We start from the raw sequence: 13,170 nt of genomic DNA on the forward strand, positions 1-13,170 counted from the left end.
TCTTCATCCTGGCCTTTGATCAAAACATAGAACAGCACACAAACCAAAGAAGTACCAAGATTTCCCTCCAAATTGACATTAATCTTTTAATCTAGGCTTTGAGCAGAGTTATTACACCAGTTATGATGCCACTTAAGGTCATTACTATCCAGCCACAGGTGACCACCAGTTGACCGAGATGTATGCTCCCTCTGAGACCATACCTTGGTCATCTTTCTGTCGTTGGCCCAGGAAGTGTTTCATAAATGCTGAATACGTAAGATGCAATGCCTTACCAAATTAAATCTACTGTTCCACCCGTTGACAAAACCCCTTTTAAAAGGAAGAAAAATGTGTTCGACCTGCCTTGTTTCCAGTGAACCCAAACTGGCTCCTAGTAATCAAGTGTTTCTTTTCTAAATGGTCACAGACCATCTGTTTCACTGGGGATTGACGTTTGGCCCAGTGGTTTGCAATTCCCAGAATCCACTCCTTACTCTCCTCCCAGCACACACACCCCTTTGAAGATTGGGAAAGCTTTTACTCTGAGTCCTGCAGATTACACATGCTAATCACATCTGCAAATTATTTGACTGTCTCCTCTGATGTCATTGATGAGCTTGGAGACAAAAACCAATGTAGAGAGGTGCTCATGGGCTCTCCTCCTTCTATGTTATTGAGCTTCTATTTCCTTTTCAAACAATGCTTATTTTCATTTGTTGTAATTTGAAGATCATTCTTACGTGGACAGATTTTTATTGAGAGTTGAGTAATTCTGGCTTCTCTCTTGGTTGATACTCTACCATCTTCCCTTAAAAGTGAACCCATTCTTCCTTGTTCTGAATCTCACTTAAAAAATGGCAGTTCTGGCCAGTATATGGCCCATGCCTGTAATCCCAATACTTTGGGAAGCTGAGGCAGGAGGATCACTTGAGGCCAGGAGTTTGAGACCAGCCTGGCTAACATAGCGGAACTCCATCTCTACCAAAAATTTTAAAAATTAGTTGGGTGTCTGGTGGGTGCTGGTAGTTCCAGCTACTCGGGAGGCTGAGGTGGGAGGATTGCTTGAGCCTGGGAGTTCAAGGTTGCAGTAAGCTATGATTACGCCACTACACTCATGCCAGGGGGGCAGAGCAAGATCTTGTCTCAAAACAACAACAAAAAATTGCATTCCTTTTTTGCTGTTTTCTACCAGCTATGCCTTGGCTTCCTTTGTTTCCCTCTAGAGGGTTCCCATTACTCCAGCCTTGGGAAATCTCACCCACCGATAATAATAGCAATAACTAACAATGATTGAACATTTGATTGAGCAGGTATGTGTTAAATTATTATTATTATTATTATTATTATTGAGACGTGTTTCATTCTTGTTGCCCAGGCTGGAGTGCAATGGCACGATCTCAGCTCACCGCAACCTCCTCAGCCTCCTGAGTAGCTGGGATTACAGGCATGTGCCACCACACCCGGCTAATTTTGTATTTTTAGTAGAGACGGGTTTCTCCATGTTGGTCAGGCTGGTCTCGAACTCCCGATCTCAGGTGATTCGCCTGCCTCGGCCTCCCAAAGTGCTGGGATTACAGACGTGAGCCGCCGCGCCTGGCAATGTTAAATTCTTTATGTGTGTTATGTCCAACATTATCGTACAGCAACATTACGGGCCAGATGCTAACATTATCCCTGTTTTGGATATGAGAAACCAGGCTTGGAAAAATTTAGTAACTTCTCCAAAATTACACAAAATTGGATTATGACACAAGAGTCGGTGATTGCAATACTATGTGTGTTCTAAAGCCCTGCAGCATTTCAACAATTACTTTAGTGCTCTTCAGCAAACCTGTGTGCCTGCTATGTGCCCAGCACTGGGCCAGCCACCAGGGATGTACAGATGCACAAGACGGTCCCTGGCCCTGAGCAGTAGAGTCAGGTGGCACGCTACTTACCTTCCTGTCTGGGAGTTTTTGCAATCGGCAGGGGTATGGCATTGGGCTAGGATCAGCTTCCTTCCCTGTTCTTCCTGGCTGGCCTGGGCTAGCACTAGTCTCTCTAGTGGACGCACATGGCCTTGCCCCAAAAGCATTTCTCTCTGCCTTGGGGCTGCTTCCGCTGCAATTCCCAGAGGACTCCTGTCCTTTTTTTCAGAAGCTTGCCTGGAGCTGCAGAAAGAGAAAAGGGCTAACTATAAAAATTCCAGATTAATCAACGCATGGTTGTAGAAGTACACGAAGTAAAAACTAGCCACAGTCCTGAATGAAATTGGAGAGTTGTAAGGGAAGCCAAGTGGCACCCTGGGGACGTGAACATTGAAAGGGCCTGCAGAGCCTGGTGTAGTAGAATACTAACAGCCTCTCTATTGTTTAACAATCATGTACCACGGAAAGCATTAGGCACCTTACATGCCGGACCTCACTATTCCCCATAACACTTTAACGACCTAGGTACCATTATCCCTACTGTACAGCCAAGAGAATGGAGGCTTCAAGCGCCTGAGTAAATCTACCCAAGTTTACACAGGTAGTAGTGGTGAAATTGGCATTTGGTTCTAGGACTTTCTGACTCCAAAGTCTATGGCCTTTCAAAGGTAAACCTGAAATAATGCCACCTGCTTTAGTGGATGGACTTTGCCATCTATTTTGGCTGTGGGGAAGTTGTTTTTCATTTGCCTCCCAATTCTCAGCTTATTGCCAGAAATGTGAATGATAGGTAAATCTTGCCATATACAATTGATTCTGCCTGTCATGGGTATGTCAAAGTAAAAGAGCCACCTGGAAAGCCTTCTTTTCGGATCCCCCAAGTCTACACTCATGTAATTAGCAGCTGGCACGGAGAGGTCTGACAGTGTTTCCCCAGCAACGGAGGAGAACCTTTATGAGGAGGAGACGGTTTTAAGAAGAGAATCGGCCGGGTGCAGTGACTCACGCCTGTAATCCCAGCACTTTGGGAGGTCGAGGCGGGTGGATCACTTGAGGTCAGGGGTTTGAGACCAGCCTTGCCAACATGGTGAAACCCTGTTTCTACTAAAAATACAAAAATTACCTGGGCATGGTGGTGCATGCCTGTAGTCCCAGCTACTCAGGAGGCTGAGGCAGGAGAATCGCTCACTCAAACCCGGGAGGTGGAGGTTGCAGTGAGCCAAGATCGTGCCACTGCATTCCAGCCTGGGCAACAGAGTAAGACTCAGTATCAAAAAAGGAAAAAATAAAAATAAAAATTAAAAAAAGAAGGGAATCATGGTCAGAGGATCAAACATTTGCAGAGGAGCCAAGAAGATAAGAACTTTTGGAGCTGGCAATATCCACCCTCATTCCCATCCCTGCCTCCTGATATGCTACCTGTTCTTCAAGGTCCAACCCAAATTCTTTTTTTATTGTCGCCCTGCTGGAGTGCAGTGGCACGATCTCAGCTCACCTCGACCTCTGCCCCCCGGGTTCAAGCAATTCTTCTGCCTCAGCCTCCCGAGTAGCTGGGATCACAGGCACCTGCTATCACCCCTGGCTAATTTTTGTATTTTTAGCAGAGACAGGGTTTCACCGTCTTTCTTTTTTTTTTTTTTTTTTTTTTGAGACGAAGTCTTGCTCTTGTCCCCCAGGCTGAAGTGCAATGACACGATCTTGGCTCAATATAACCTCCGCCTCCCAGGTTCAAGCGATTCTCCTGCCTCAGCCTCCCGAGTAGCAGGGATTACAGGCGCCTGCCACCACACCCGGCTAATTTTTGTATTTTTAGTAGAGACAGGGTGTCACCATGTTGGCCAGGCTGGTCTCGGACTCCTGACCTCAGGCGCGATCCGCCCGCCTGGGCCTCCCAAAGTGCTGGAATTACAGGCGTGAGCCACCACGCCCGGCCCAACCCAAATTCTTAATACCTTCCCCGACTTCCACATCCCCAGCCAGGCCAAAGGGATCCCTCCCTTCTCTGCAAAGCCTGTGCTGGATCCTACCCTAAGTTCCTGCTTCTTGAAGGGTGTGGGGCTCTGAGGACGAAGGGAAAATGGACACTTGTCCTTAGCACAGCTGCTGAGCAGAATTGCTTGGCAGGCCCAGGGAGGCCATGTGGAGGATTGGAGGAGGGTATAACTTTAAGAGCCAGAGTGCCTGAGTTTGACTCGCAGCTGTGCCATGTACTGGCTGTGTGGTCTTGGGGAAGTTGCTTAACCTCTTTGTGCCTTTGTTTCCCCGACTATCTATATATATATATTTTTGAGATGGAGTCTCACTCTGTTGCCCAGGCTGGACTGCAGTGGCATGATCTTGGCTTACTGCAACCTCTGCCTCTGGGTTCAAGCAATTTTTCTGCCTCAGCCTCCCAAGTAGCTGGGACTATAGGCACGTGCCACCATGCCTGGCTAATTTTTGTATTTTTAGTAGAGACAGGGTTTCGCCATGTTGGCCAGTCTTGTCTTGAACTCCTGACCTCAGGTGATCCTGCCTCAGCCTCCCTAAGTGCTGGGATTACAGGCGTGAGCCCCCGTGCCCGGCCTGTTTCCCCAACTATAAAATGAGCCTGGCAATAGTACCTACCACAAGGGGGGTACTATCAAGTTTGATCTGCTAACCGTGATTCCCTTCTTAAAACCGTCTCCTCCTCATAAAGGTATGAGGATTAAACAAATTAATATACATAAAGTCCCTGGAGTAGTGCCTATCATGTAGTGAGAACCCAACCAATGTTAACTGCTGCTATCTTTCCTATATTCCTAATCTTTTAATTTTATTTAATTATTTTATTTTATTTTATTTTTTAGAGACAGAGTCTTACTCTGTTGCCCAGGCTGGAGTGCAGCTCACTGCAACCTCTGCATCTCGGGTTCAAGTGATTCTCATGCCTCAGCCTCCCAAGTAACCGGGACTACTGGCACGTGCCACCACACCCGGCTAATTTTTATATTTTTAATAAAGATGGGGTTTTGCCATGTTGGCCAGGCTAGTCTCAAACTCCTGACCTCAGGTGATCTGCCCGCCTGGGCCTCCCAAAGTGTTGGGATTACAGGCGTGAGCCACCGCGCCCAGGCCAGCCCCTAATCTTTTATTTATTTTAATTAATTAATTTATTTATTTATTTATTTATTTATTTATTTATTTATTTTGAGATGGAGTCTCGCTCTGTTGCCCAGGCTGGAGTGCAGTGGCATGATCTCGGCTCACTGCAAGCTCCGCCTCCCGGGTTCAGCCATTCTCCTGCCTCAGCCTCCTCAGTAGCTGGGACTACAGGCGCCCGCCACCACCCCGGGCTAATTTTTTTTTTTTTTTTTTTTTTGTATTTTTAGTAGAGACAGGGTTTCACCGTGTTAGCCAGCATGGTCTTGATCTCCTGACCTCATGATACGCCCACCTTGGCCTCCCAAAGTGCTGGGATTACAGGCGTGAGCCACCGTGCCTGGCCCCCAGCCCCTAATCTTTTTAAATGAGGAAATCCTGGTCCACTTCCCCAGGGACGCTATTTCTCTCTAATTCCAGGATTCTAGTCTGAGCCATTCCAAATACCAAAAAATCTTAAGCAAACTTCATTCTACTAGCAAAGTTAACATTTATTGAGTGCTTACTGTGTGTTGGGCACTTGTAAATTTTACACATATATGAATTGAACTCCCCTAAGTCTTGGGAGGCAGATAGTATCATCATTACCCTCTTAGAAATAAGGACACGGAGGCACAGAGGAACTGGTTGATGGGCGTAAAGATCATGCAGCAAGGTCAGATTGAAGCCAGACAGTGAGTCACCAAGGGGCAATATGTTTAACTGGCACACTGTGGCCAGAAGAGAGGTGTCCTGTTACTTCTCCCCTGCCAGCATGCAGCAAGCATGAGGAGTATTTCCTATATTCGGGGTGCACCAGGAGACTCTGTACCCCATATCTCATTGAATCCTCCCAAATCCCCAGCGGAGCCATTATGATCATTTCCAGTTTTGGGTTGTTTTTTTTTTTTTCTGAGACAGAGTTGCTTTGTTGCCCAGTGGTGTGATCATGTCTTATTCCAGCCTGGACCTCCCTGGCTCAAGTGATCCTCCCACCTCCATCTCCTGAGTAGCTGGGACCACTGGCACGCGCCATCATGCCCGGCAAGTTTTTAAATTTTTTTGTAGAGATGGGGTCTCACTGTATTGCTCAGGCTGGTCTCAAACTCCTGAGCTCAAGCGATCCTTCCGCCTCAGTCACCCAAAGTGCTGGGATTACAGGCATAAGCCACCGCACCCGGCCCCATCTCAATTTCAGACAAAAACACTGAGCCTTAAGGAAGCCGAGCCTTAAGGAAGCCGAGCCTTAAGGAAGCCGAGCCACAGGCCCAAGTCACCAGCCCGGAAGCGGTGGGGCAGGCCAGGTTTTCTCTGGCAAAGGGCATTGCCCCTGCCACCAGAGCACAGCTGTTTCCACACGACAGAAGCCAGTACAACTCTTAATTTGACACCTCCGGTCTCAGTATAGCCATCACTGGGCCTCTCTGTAGGATGCCTCTCTTGGCCAATGCAGGTTTCTTCCTCCTGAGCGATGTGACCTCTGGTTCCTCCTACTTCTTTGGAGGTCTCGGGTGGGCTCTCTGGGGTTCTGCCGGCTGGGCGTGATTTCTTCCTCAGCAGCTGTGACATCATCCTCCCCAGACAGAGCCAAGGCTGCTTCTAAGGATGAAGGAAAGCGGGCGCTTGTCCTCAGCACAGCTGCTGAGCAGAACGGCTTGGCAGGCCCAGGGAGGCCACGTGGAGGAGTGGTGGAGGGTGTGAGTCAGGAGCCAGAGCGCCCTCACTCGGCCCTCTGCATCCCTTCTTCCACCCAGCAACTCTTGTTTTTGTTGTTTGTTAGATATACAAATAACATATGCACACAGTAAACTTTTCGAACAATCTAGAAATGCATAAAATAACAAGTGAATTTTCTCCCCTTGACCCTCCTCCAGATCCCACTCCTCAGAGGTGACTAAGCATTGGTAACACTTTCTGGTGTCTCCTTCCAGACCCTTCTAGGTATATATGTGCATGTAAGCATGGATGAGTATATATGTATGTATATATATACAAGTCAAAAAGAAATTGTATGCACACGTATATGGTCTTTTGCAACATACCTTGCACTCAGCAATGAATTGTGGTCGCCCTTCCATGCCAGCACTCAGTCATTTTTATGGCTGCTTAGAATACTATCGTCTTGATTTCTCTCAATTTAATTATTCAGTTGCCCCCTGAGGTCTCTATTGATAGAGATACACACACACACACACACACCCACACACACACACACACACACACATATACATATACATATACATATATATCTTATATATTATGTAATATATATTATATAAATAATAAAACCAAATTTCCATTCAGTGAGCCAGTGCAATCCTGGCTCACTGAAGCCTCAGCCTCCTAGGCTCAGGGGATCCTCCCACTTCAGCCTTCCTAGTAGCTGGAACTACAGACACATGCCACCATAGCTGGCTAATTTTTTAATTTTTCTAGAGATGGGGGTCTCACTATGTTGCCCAGTGTGGTCTCAAACTCCTGGACTCAAGCGATCCCCTTGCCTCAGCCTCTCAAAGTGCTCAGTTACAGGTGTGAGCTACCATGCCTGGTCCACATTTGGTAATGAGACGCCATCTACTCCCTCGCAAGAGCTAGAATGGACTTGCATCTTCAGAGTTTCAAAATGCCAGGACTTATAATAGTAACAATAACTTTTGATGATGATAATAATAACCAAGAGTAATATATAGTGTGCTTTTCTTTATTTTATTTTATATTTTTTTCGAGACAGAGTCTTCCTCTGTCACCCAGGCTGGAGTGCAGTGACATGATCTAGGCTCACTGCAACCTCTGCCTCCCAGGTTCAAGCGATTCTCCTGCCTCAGCCTCCTGAGTAGCTAGGATTACAGGTGCCCACCATCACACCTGGCTAAATTTTTTTTGTATTTTTAGTAGAGATGAGGTTTCACCATGTTGGCCAGGCTGGTCTTGAACGCCTGACCTCAAGTGATCCACCTGCCTTGGCCTCCCGATGTGTTGGGATTACAGGAGTGAACTACCGCGCTTGGCCTATAGTGTGCTTTTCAAAAACATGATCTTACTCAATTATATCACAGAATACCACAATTAATAAAAGGTCCCCCAAATAAATATAGTTAAACTCATATATGAATTTTTAAAAAGAATAGAAGAAAAAGAATGGGCTGTGGAGCTAAGCTGGGTAAGGAGAGAGAGTAGATGGGGGTGACCGGCAGTGGCATTGCCCTGGGTGCAGTGGGTTGAAGGTCGCAGTGATGAGAACTGACGGAAAGGCTGGAAACTGAATGGAGAGTGGGGCCCTTGAAACTGAGATTATGGAGGGGCAGACAATTCTCGATGAAGCCGGCCTGCACGGCGTGACATGTTGGTGTGTGGCCGGGAAGGTATAGAGAGGTGGAGAGAGGAGGTCGCAGAACTGAGCGGCCAAGAAGTGGGAAGGGTCCTCTAGGCGGATATTGGAATCACCGGGTATTCTGATAGGGCCCATGTCAGAGTGACCAGGAGCCAGGAGCTCCTCCCCGACTAGCGTTGATGCTGGCTACAGACAGCCACTGCCAGTGCCCACCTTGGAATCTTTTTCATCCTGGCCTCCACTCTGCCTCTAACTCTCCAAGAAGGTACAAGGGAGGCAGACTGTCCCCTTCTCTAGCGGAGAACCCAGCTCTCCCAGAGCGGGAGACCCCTGAAACCATCATGTGTCCGCTGCACTGGCCTCGCAGGTCACAGTGAACACATCCCTGGAATCCCTACTTGTTGGAACTCTGAATACACGGCAGGCTTTGGGCCCACTCTGGGACCTACCGAGGAAGTGGTTTCCCCCCGGAAGTGGAGGGAAGCCATTAAACTCTCTACCTGTTAAAATGCCCACCTCCTAAGGAGGATTGGTACTTACCAAGATGTAACATTCCTCCAGTAGCGAGCGAGCGTTTCCTGAGCTTGGAGCCTGAAATGAGGTGCTCAGGACAGACAGTGCCTGTGCCTTGGAAGTGTGATGTCAGGGTAGGGACTCTTCTCCCCATTGCACGCAGGACATAGCAGAGGCTCAGAGGTTGCGTGGTTTGCTTAATGACTCACAGCAGGAAATGCAGAGTGGAGATTCACACCCAGGCTGTTGTGACTGGGGTCCGAGCTTTCTCATGCGTATGTCTCATCCCTCCCTAAGCCTGGAGCCTCTTGAGGACAGGGATGGATTCAGATCTGGTGTCCTTTCAGCAGTTAGTGTGTCCCCCTGCCCAGAATCAGCACTCAATAAATGATGATGGGGCTGGGCACAGTGACGCACTCCTGTAATCCCAGCACTTTGGGAGGCTCAGGTCAGAGGATGGCTTGAGCCTGGGAGGTGGAGGCTGCAGTGAGCTGTGATTGTACCATTGCACTCCAGCCTGGGTGACAAAGCAAGACCCTGACTCAAAACAAACAAACAAACAAAAAAAGTGATGATTGGTGACTCAGCCCTTCTTTCCCCTTGCCTCTCCTCTTGGGACCCTTCGTCCCTACTTCAGACCCTCCAGTACCCTCACGCAGCCCTTGGCCCTTCCTACCACTGTAGAGACCAGTTCCTCTTGAAGATATTGTGGGTTGCGTTATCTAATTGACTATGAAGAGAGCTGGAGCCAGGGGTCCTACCCAAAGTGACGTCTCCTTCCCCTCCTGGGCCTTCTAGGAAGAAAGCTGACCATACACAGACAACTGTGGAGGAGGGGCGGTTCTGTGCCAGGAGCTCCTTTTGGGAGCCCCTTAACTCTCGCCCACGGGGACCTGCCTCGCGTAAGGCGGGTGGTGGTCATCATGGGGCTGGCAGAGGGCTGGTGCAATGTTCGGGACAGCTTAACCCTCTTCCTCCCCTGTTGCCCTAGATCATCCTGAACTTCACGTCCCTGGACCTGTACCGCAGCCGCCTGTGCTGGTACGACTATGTGGAGGTCCGAGATGGCTTCTGGAGGAAGGCGCCCCTCCGAGGTAACGGCACCAGCCACCCCCTGCCCCCTCCATGCTGATTCCCTCTCTGAGCCACCCTCATCACACTCTTCATCCCCCTCCAGGGCCCAACACTGGCCAGGGATGACATCCTGGTGTGGGAGCCAGGAGTCCTGGCATCATTAGTCCCAGATAGCTGCATTACTCACTTGCTGCATGACTTCAGGCAAGTCCTGTCCTCAATCTGGACTTCAGAGTACCCAGTCCAGGCTTCTGGGCCTCCCTGTGAAGTTGGCTGTCACCCCACGGGTGCAAGGAGTCATCAGAATTGACTGAGAGAGACAGACAGGCTGTTCTGCGCATCCCCGTGGCCCCAGGCTCTCTTCCTCATCTGGGCACTTTCAGAGGCTCCACTATTTTTTTCTATCTGCCCTTCTGGTTTTTGAGTGCCCACAGTGCAGCCTGGCTCAAAAGAGAGTCATCATAACCTGCCAGCCCATCTCCTAACTCACTGCCGAGGGCTGCACACTGGGCGCCGTGGCCCGACCTTGTCTGCATAGGATACTTTGTCCCGAGGAGGGTAGGGGGCAGGAGGTGAGTCAGTGGGAGTAAGTGGGTCAGAAGCACAGAACAGAAGGTGCTTTAATGAACCTAGAATTAGGGCAAAGGGAGGCAGGAGATCCTAGAGGGTATTGCAGCAAGCCCGAGGAGCCGTGTGAATCTCCTCCTAGGTGGACGTGATCGTAAGGAGCTCAGGACCACTCTTTGGCAACAGAACCTCTTCTCCTCAGCCTATACCTAAAACAGCCAGACGGATCTTGCTAACCTCTATCTTCCCCCCAGTTTCCGATATTTAAATATTTCTTTTTGGTCACTCAAAGCAGCTGTCCTTACAACACTTCCTTTCGCAGACGTGTTAGTGTTTTTCCAAGATGGGAGTTTCTTTTTCATAACTTACATTCCTGGGCCAGCACCCTCTGTCCCTTGCTGAATGTTGGGAAACACCGGCCTTATTAGGAACACACAACTCATTCCTAGTTGATTCTTGACTACAAAGAATTCCACAGATGGCCGACCTCATTCACTTATGTTGATTCTTATTCATTTTTATTTCAAAGTGGACATTTTGTGAGCTAGTCCCCAGATTCTGTGATTTATTTAGGGTCCTGGGGCATCCCTTGCATTTGACCAAATAAAAACATGTCTGTGAGGGCAGTTTGTAATGTGTAAAGAAAGCCATGTTTATTTCTGATTATATTTCTGATTTTATTTCTTATTTGATCTCTTCTTTGCATAAAGACCAAATAAGAAAAGGCAAATAATGATGGTAATATGCTCTTTAGAAAGGTAAATAGAACACATATATAGTTGGACATTATAAAGATCTACCTTGGCCAGGCACGGTGGCTCACACCTGAAATCCCAGAACTCTGGGAGGCCAAGGTGGGTGGATCACCTGAGGTCAGGAGTTCGAGACCAGCCTGGCCAACATGGCAAAACCTCATCTCTACTAAAAATGTGAAAATTAGCTGGGTGTGGTGGCAGATGCCTGTAGCCCCAGCTACTTGGGAGGCTGAAGCAGGAGAATTGCTTGAACCCAGTAGGCAGAGGTTGCAGTGAGCCGAGAGCATGCCATTGCACTCCAGCCTGGGTGACAGAGCGAGACTCCATCTCAAAAAAATAAAATAAGATAAAATGAAAAATAAAGATCTACCTTTCCTCCTAGAAATAGACTCATATCCTATCCCTCAAGTGGTCTCTGGCTCTCCAAAGCCAAGTTGGACCTTGGACCAGACAGAAGCCAACCGGAGGGTGTACAGTCTTGGGAATGTGTGAAGTAGGGTGGCCACAGATCAGGGCCCAAGCACCCAAGCCTCCTGGAGAGGTGGGGCCTCTATAGGGGGTGTCCTCAGGGTTCACCACTCTTCCATCCACACTGTCTGTGCAGGCCGCTTCTGCGGGTCCAAACTCCCTGAGCCTATCGTCTCCACTGACAGCCGCCTCTGGGTTGAATTCCGCAGCAGCAGCAATTGGGTTGGAAAGGGCTTCTTTGCAGTCTACGAAGGTACTGAGGAAGGCGGCGGGCGGGAGGAGTCAGATAGGAGGTCTCTGGGCATGGTAAAACAACTCCCTCCTGGCACCTGAGGGGCAAGATTGTGGGTTCCCAAGGGAAGAAGCAGAGATAATGATGGGATTGCCTGGGACTGGGGCTTTGGTGGGGAACTGAAAAGCTGGGGGACATGGGAGGGACTGGAGGAGTGGGGAAAAGAGCTCCCTAGCAGGGCAAACATGCTGACTCACCACCCCTTCCCACCCCATCCTGTGTCCCCACAGCCATCTGCGGGGGTGATGTGAAAAAGGACTATGGCCACATTCAATCGCCCAACTACCCAGACGATTACCGGCCCAGCAAAGTCTGCATCTGGCGGATCCAGGTGTCTGAGGGCTTCCACGTGGGCCTCACATTCCAGTCCTTTGAGGTGGGTCAGTGGCCCTGTGATCTGACCTTTGAATCCCGCAGTTACTCCCTGGGACAGCTGCCTCTCTTTGGGCTCCCAGGGGTGGGTCTCTGGCAGCCAGAGCCCCTTCCACTGATGAAGCCTCGACCCCTAGATTGAGCGCCACGACAGCTGTGCCTACGACTATCTGGAGGTGCGCGACGGGCACAGTGAGAGCAGCACCCTCATCGGGCGCTACTGTGGCTATGAGAAGCCTGATGACATCAAGAGCACGTCCAGCCGCCTCTGGCTCAAGTTCGTCTCTGACGGGTCCATTAACAAAGCGGGCTTTGCCGTCAACTTTTTCAAAGGTGCCTCCTCTGTTACTCTCCCCTGCCCCAAGGTGCCTCGTGACCTTCATCCCTTCTTCACTCACTCATTCAACACGGAGACTCCAGGAGGCATATTGATACCAGTGAGATCCCAGGGCCGTGCCCTTAAGGAGCTCTGGGCTAGCTGGGGAGAAGATGTCCCCCAATGTGGATTAGAGGCAGGACCTGCTGTATGATTTGGGGAGGAAAAAAGGCAGTTGGAGGTTTTTTTTACCTGTGTGACCTTGGGCAGGATATTCTCCCTGAACCTCAGTTTCTCATCTGTAAAATGGGCACAGTAACAGTCCCTCCACCACAGGCTTCACATGAGGATTGAAGGAGAAATGAAAGAGGGGTCCTTAGTCAGGGAACAGCATGTGAGAGATACCAGCCCAGTCCATGTGCTCCGAAGGAAGGCTCTGTGGGGTTCCAGCCATCGGGGAGCTGGGTGGGTCTTGGGGCTGAGTGGACAAG

The 13,170-nt window shown here is 49.2% G+C and overlaps 1 protein-coding gene across 2 annotated transcripts in view; it reads left to right on the forward strand.

Moving 5' to 3' along the window:
• Positions 1-13,170, forward strand: part of BMP1 (bone morphogenetic protein 1) — a 47,410-nt gene that overhangs the window by 17,318 nt on the left and 16,922 nt on the right. For both annotated transcript variants that reach the window (XM_031013848.3, XM_031013849.3), the window contains exons 9-12: positions 9,827-9,929; positions 11,836-11,952; positions 12,222-12,367; positions 12,501-12,696. In XM_031013848.3, the coding sequence (XP_030869708.1) occupies positions 9,827-9,929; positions 11,836-11,952; positions 12,222-12,367; positions 12,501-12,696 (562 nt within the window). The remainder of the gene's footprint in view (positions 1-9,826; positions 9,930-11,835; positions 11,953-12,221; positions 12,368-12,500; positions 12,697-13,170) is intronic.

The sequence above is a fragment of the Gorilla gorilla genome, chromosome 7, assembly GCF_029281585.2.
Source record: "Gorilla gorilla gorilla isolate KB3781 chromosome 7, NHGRI_mGorGor1-v2.1_pri, whole genome shotgun sequence".
NCBI classification, from domain to species: Eukaryota; Metazoa; Chordata; class Mammalia; order Primates; family Hominidae; genus Gorilla; species Gorilla gorilla.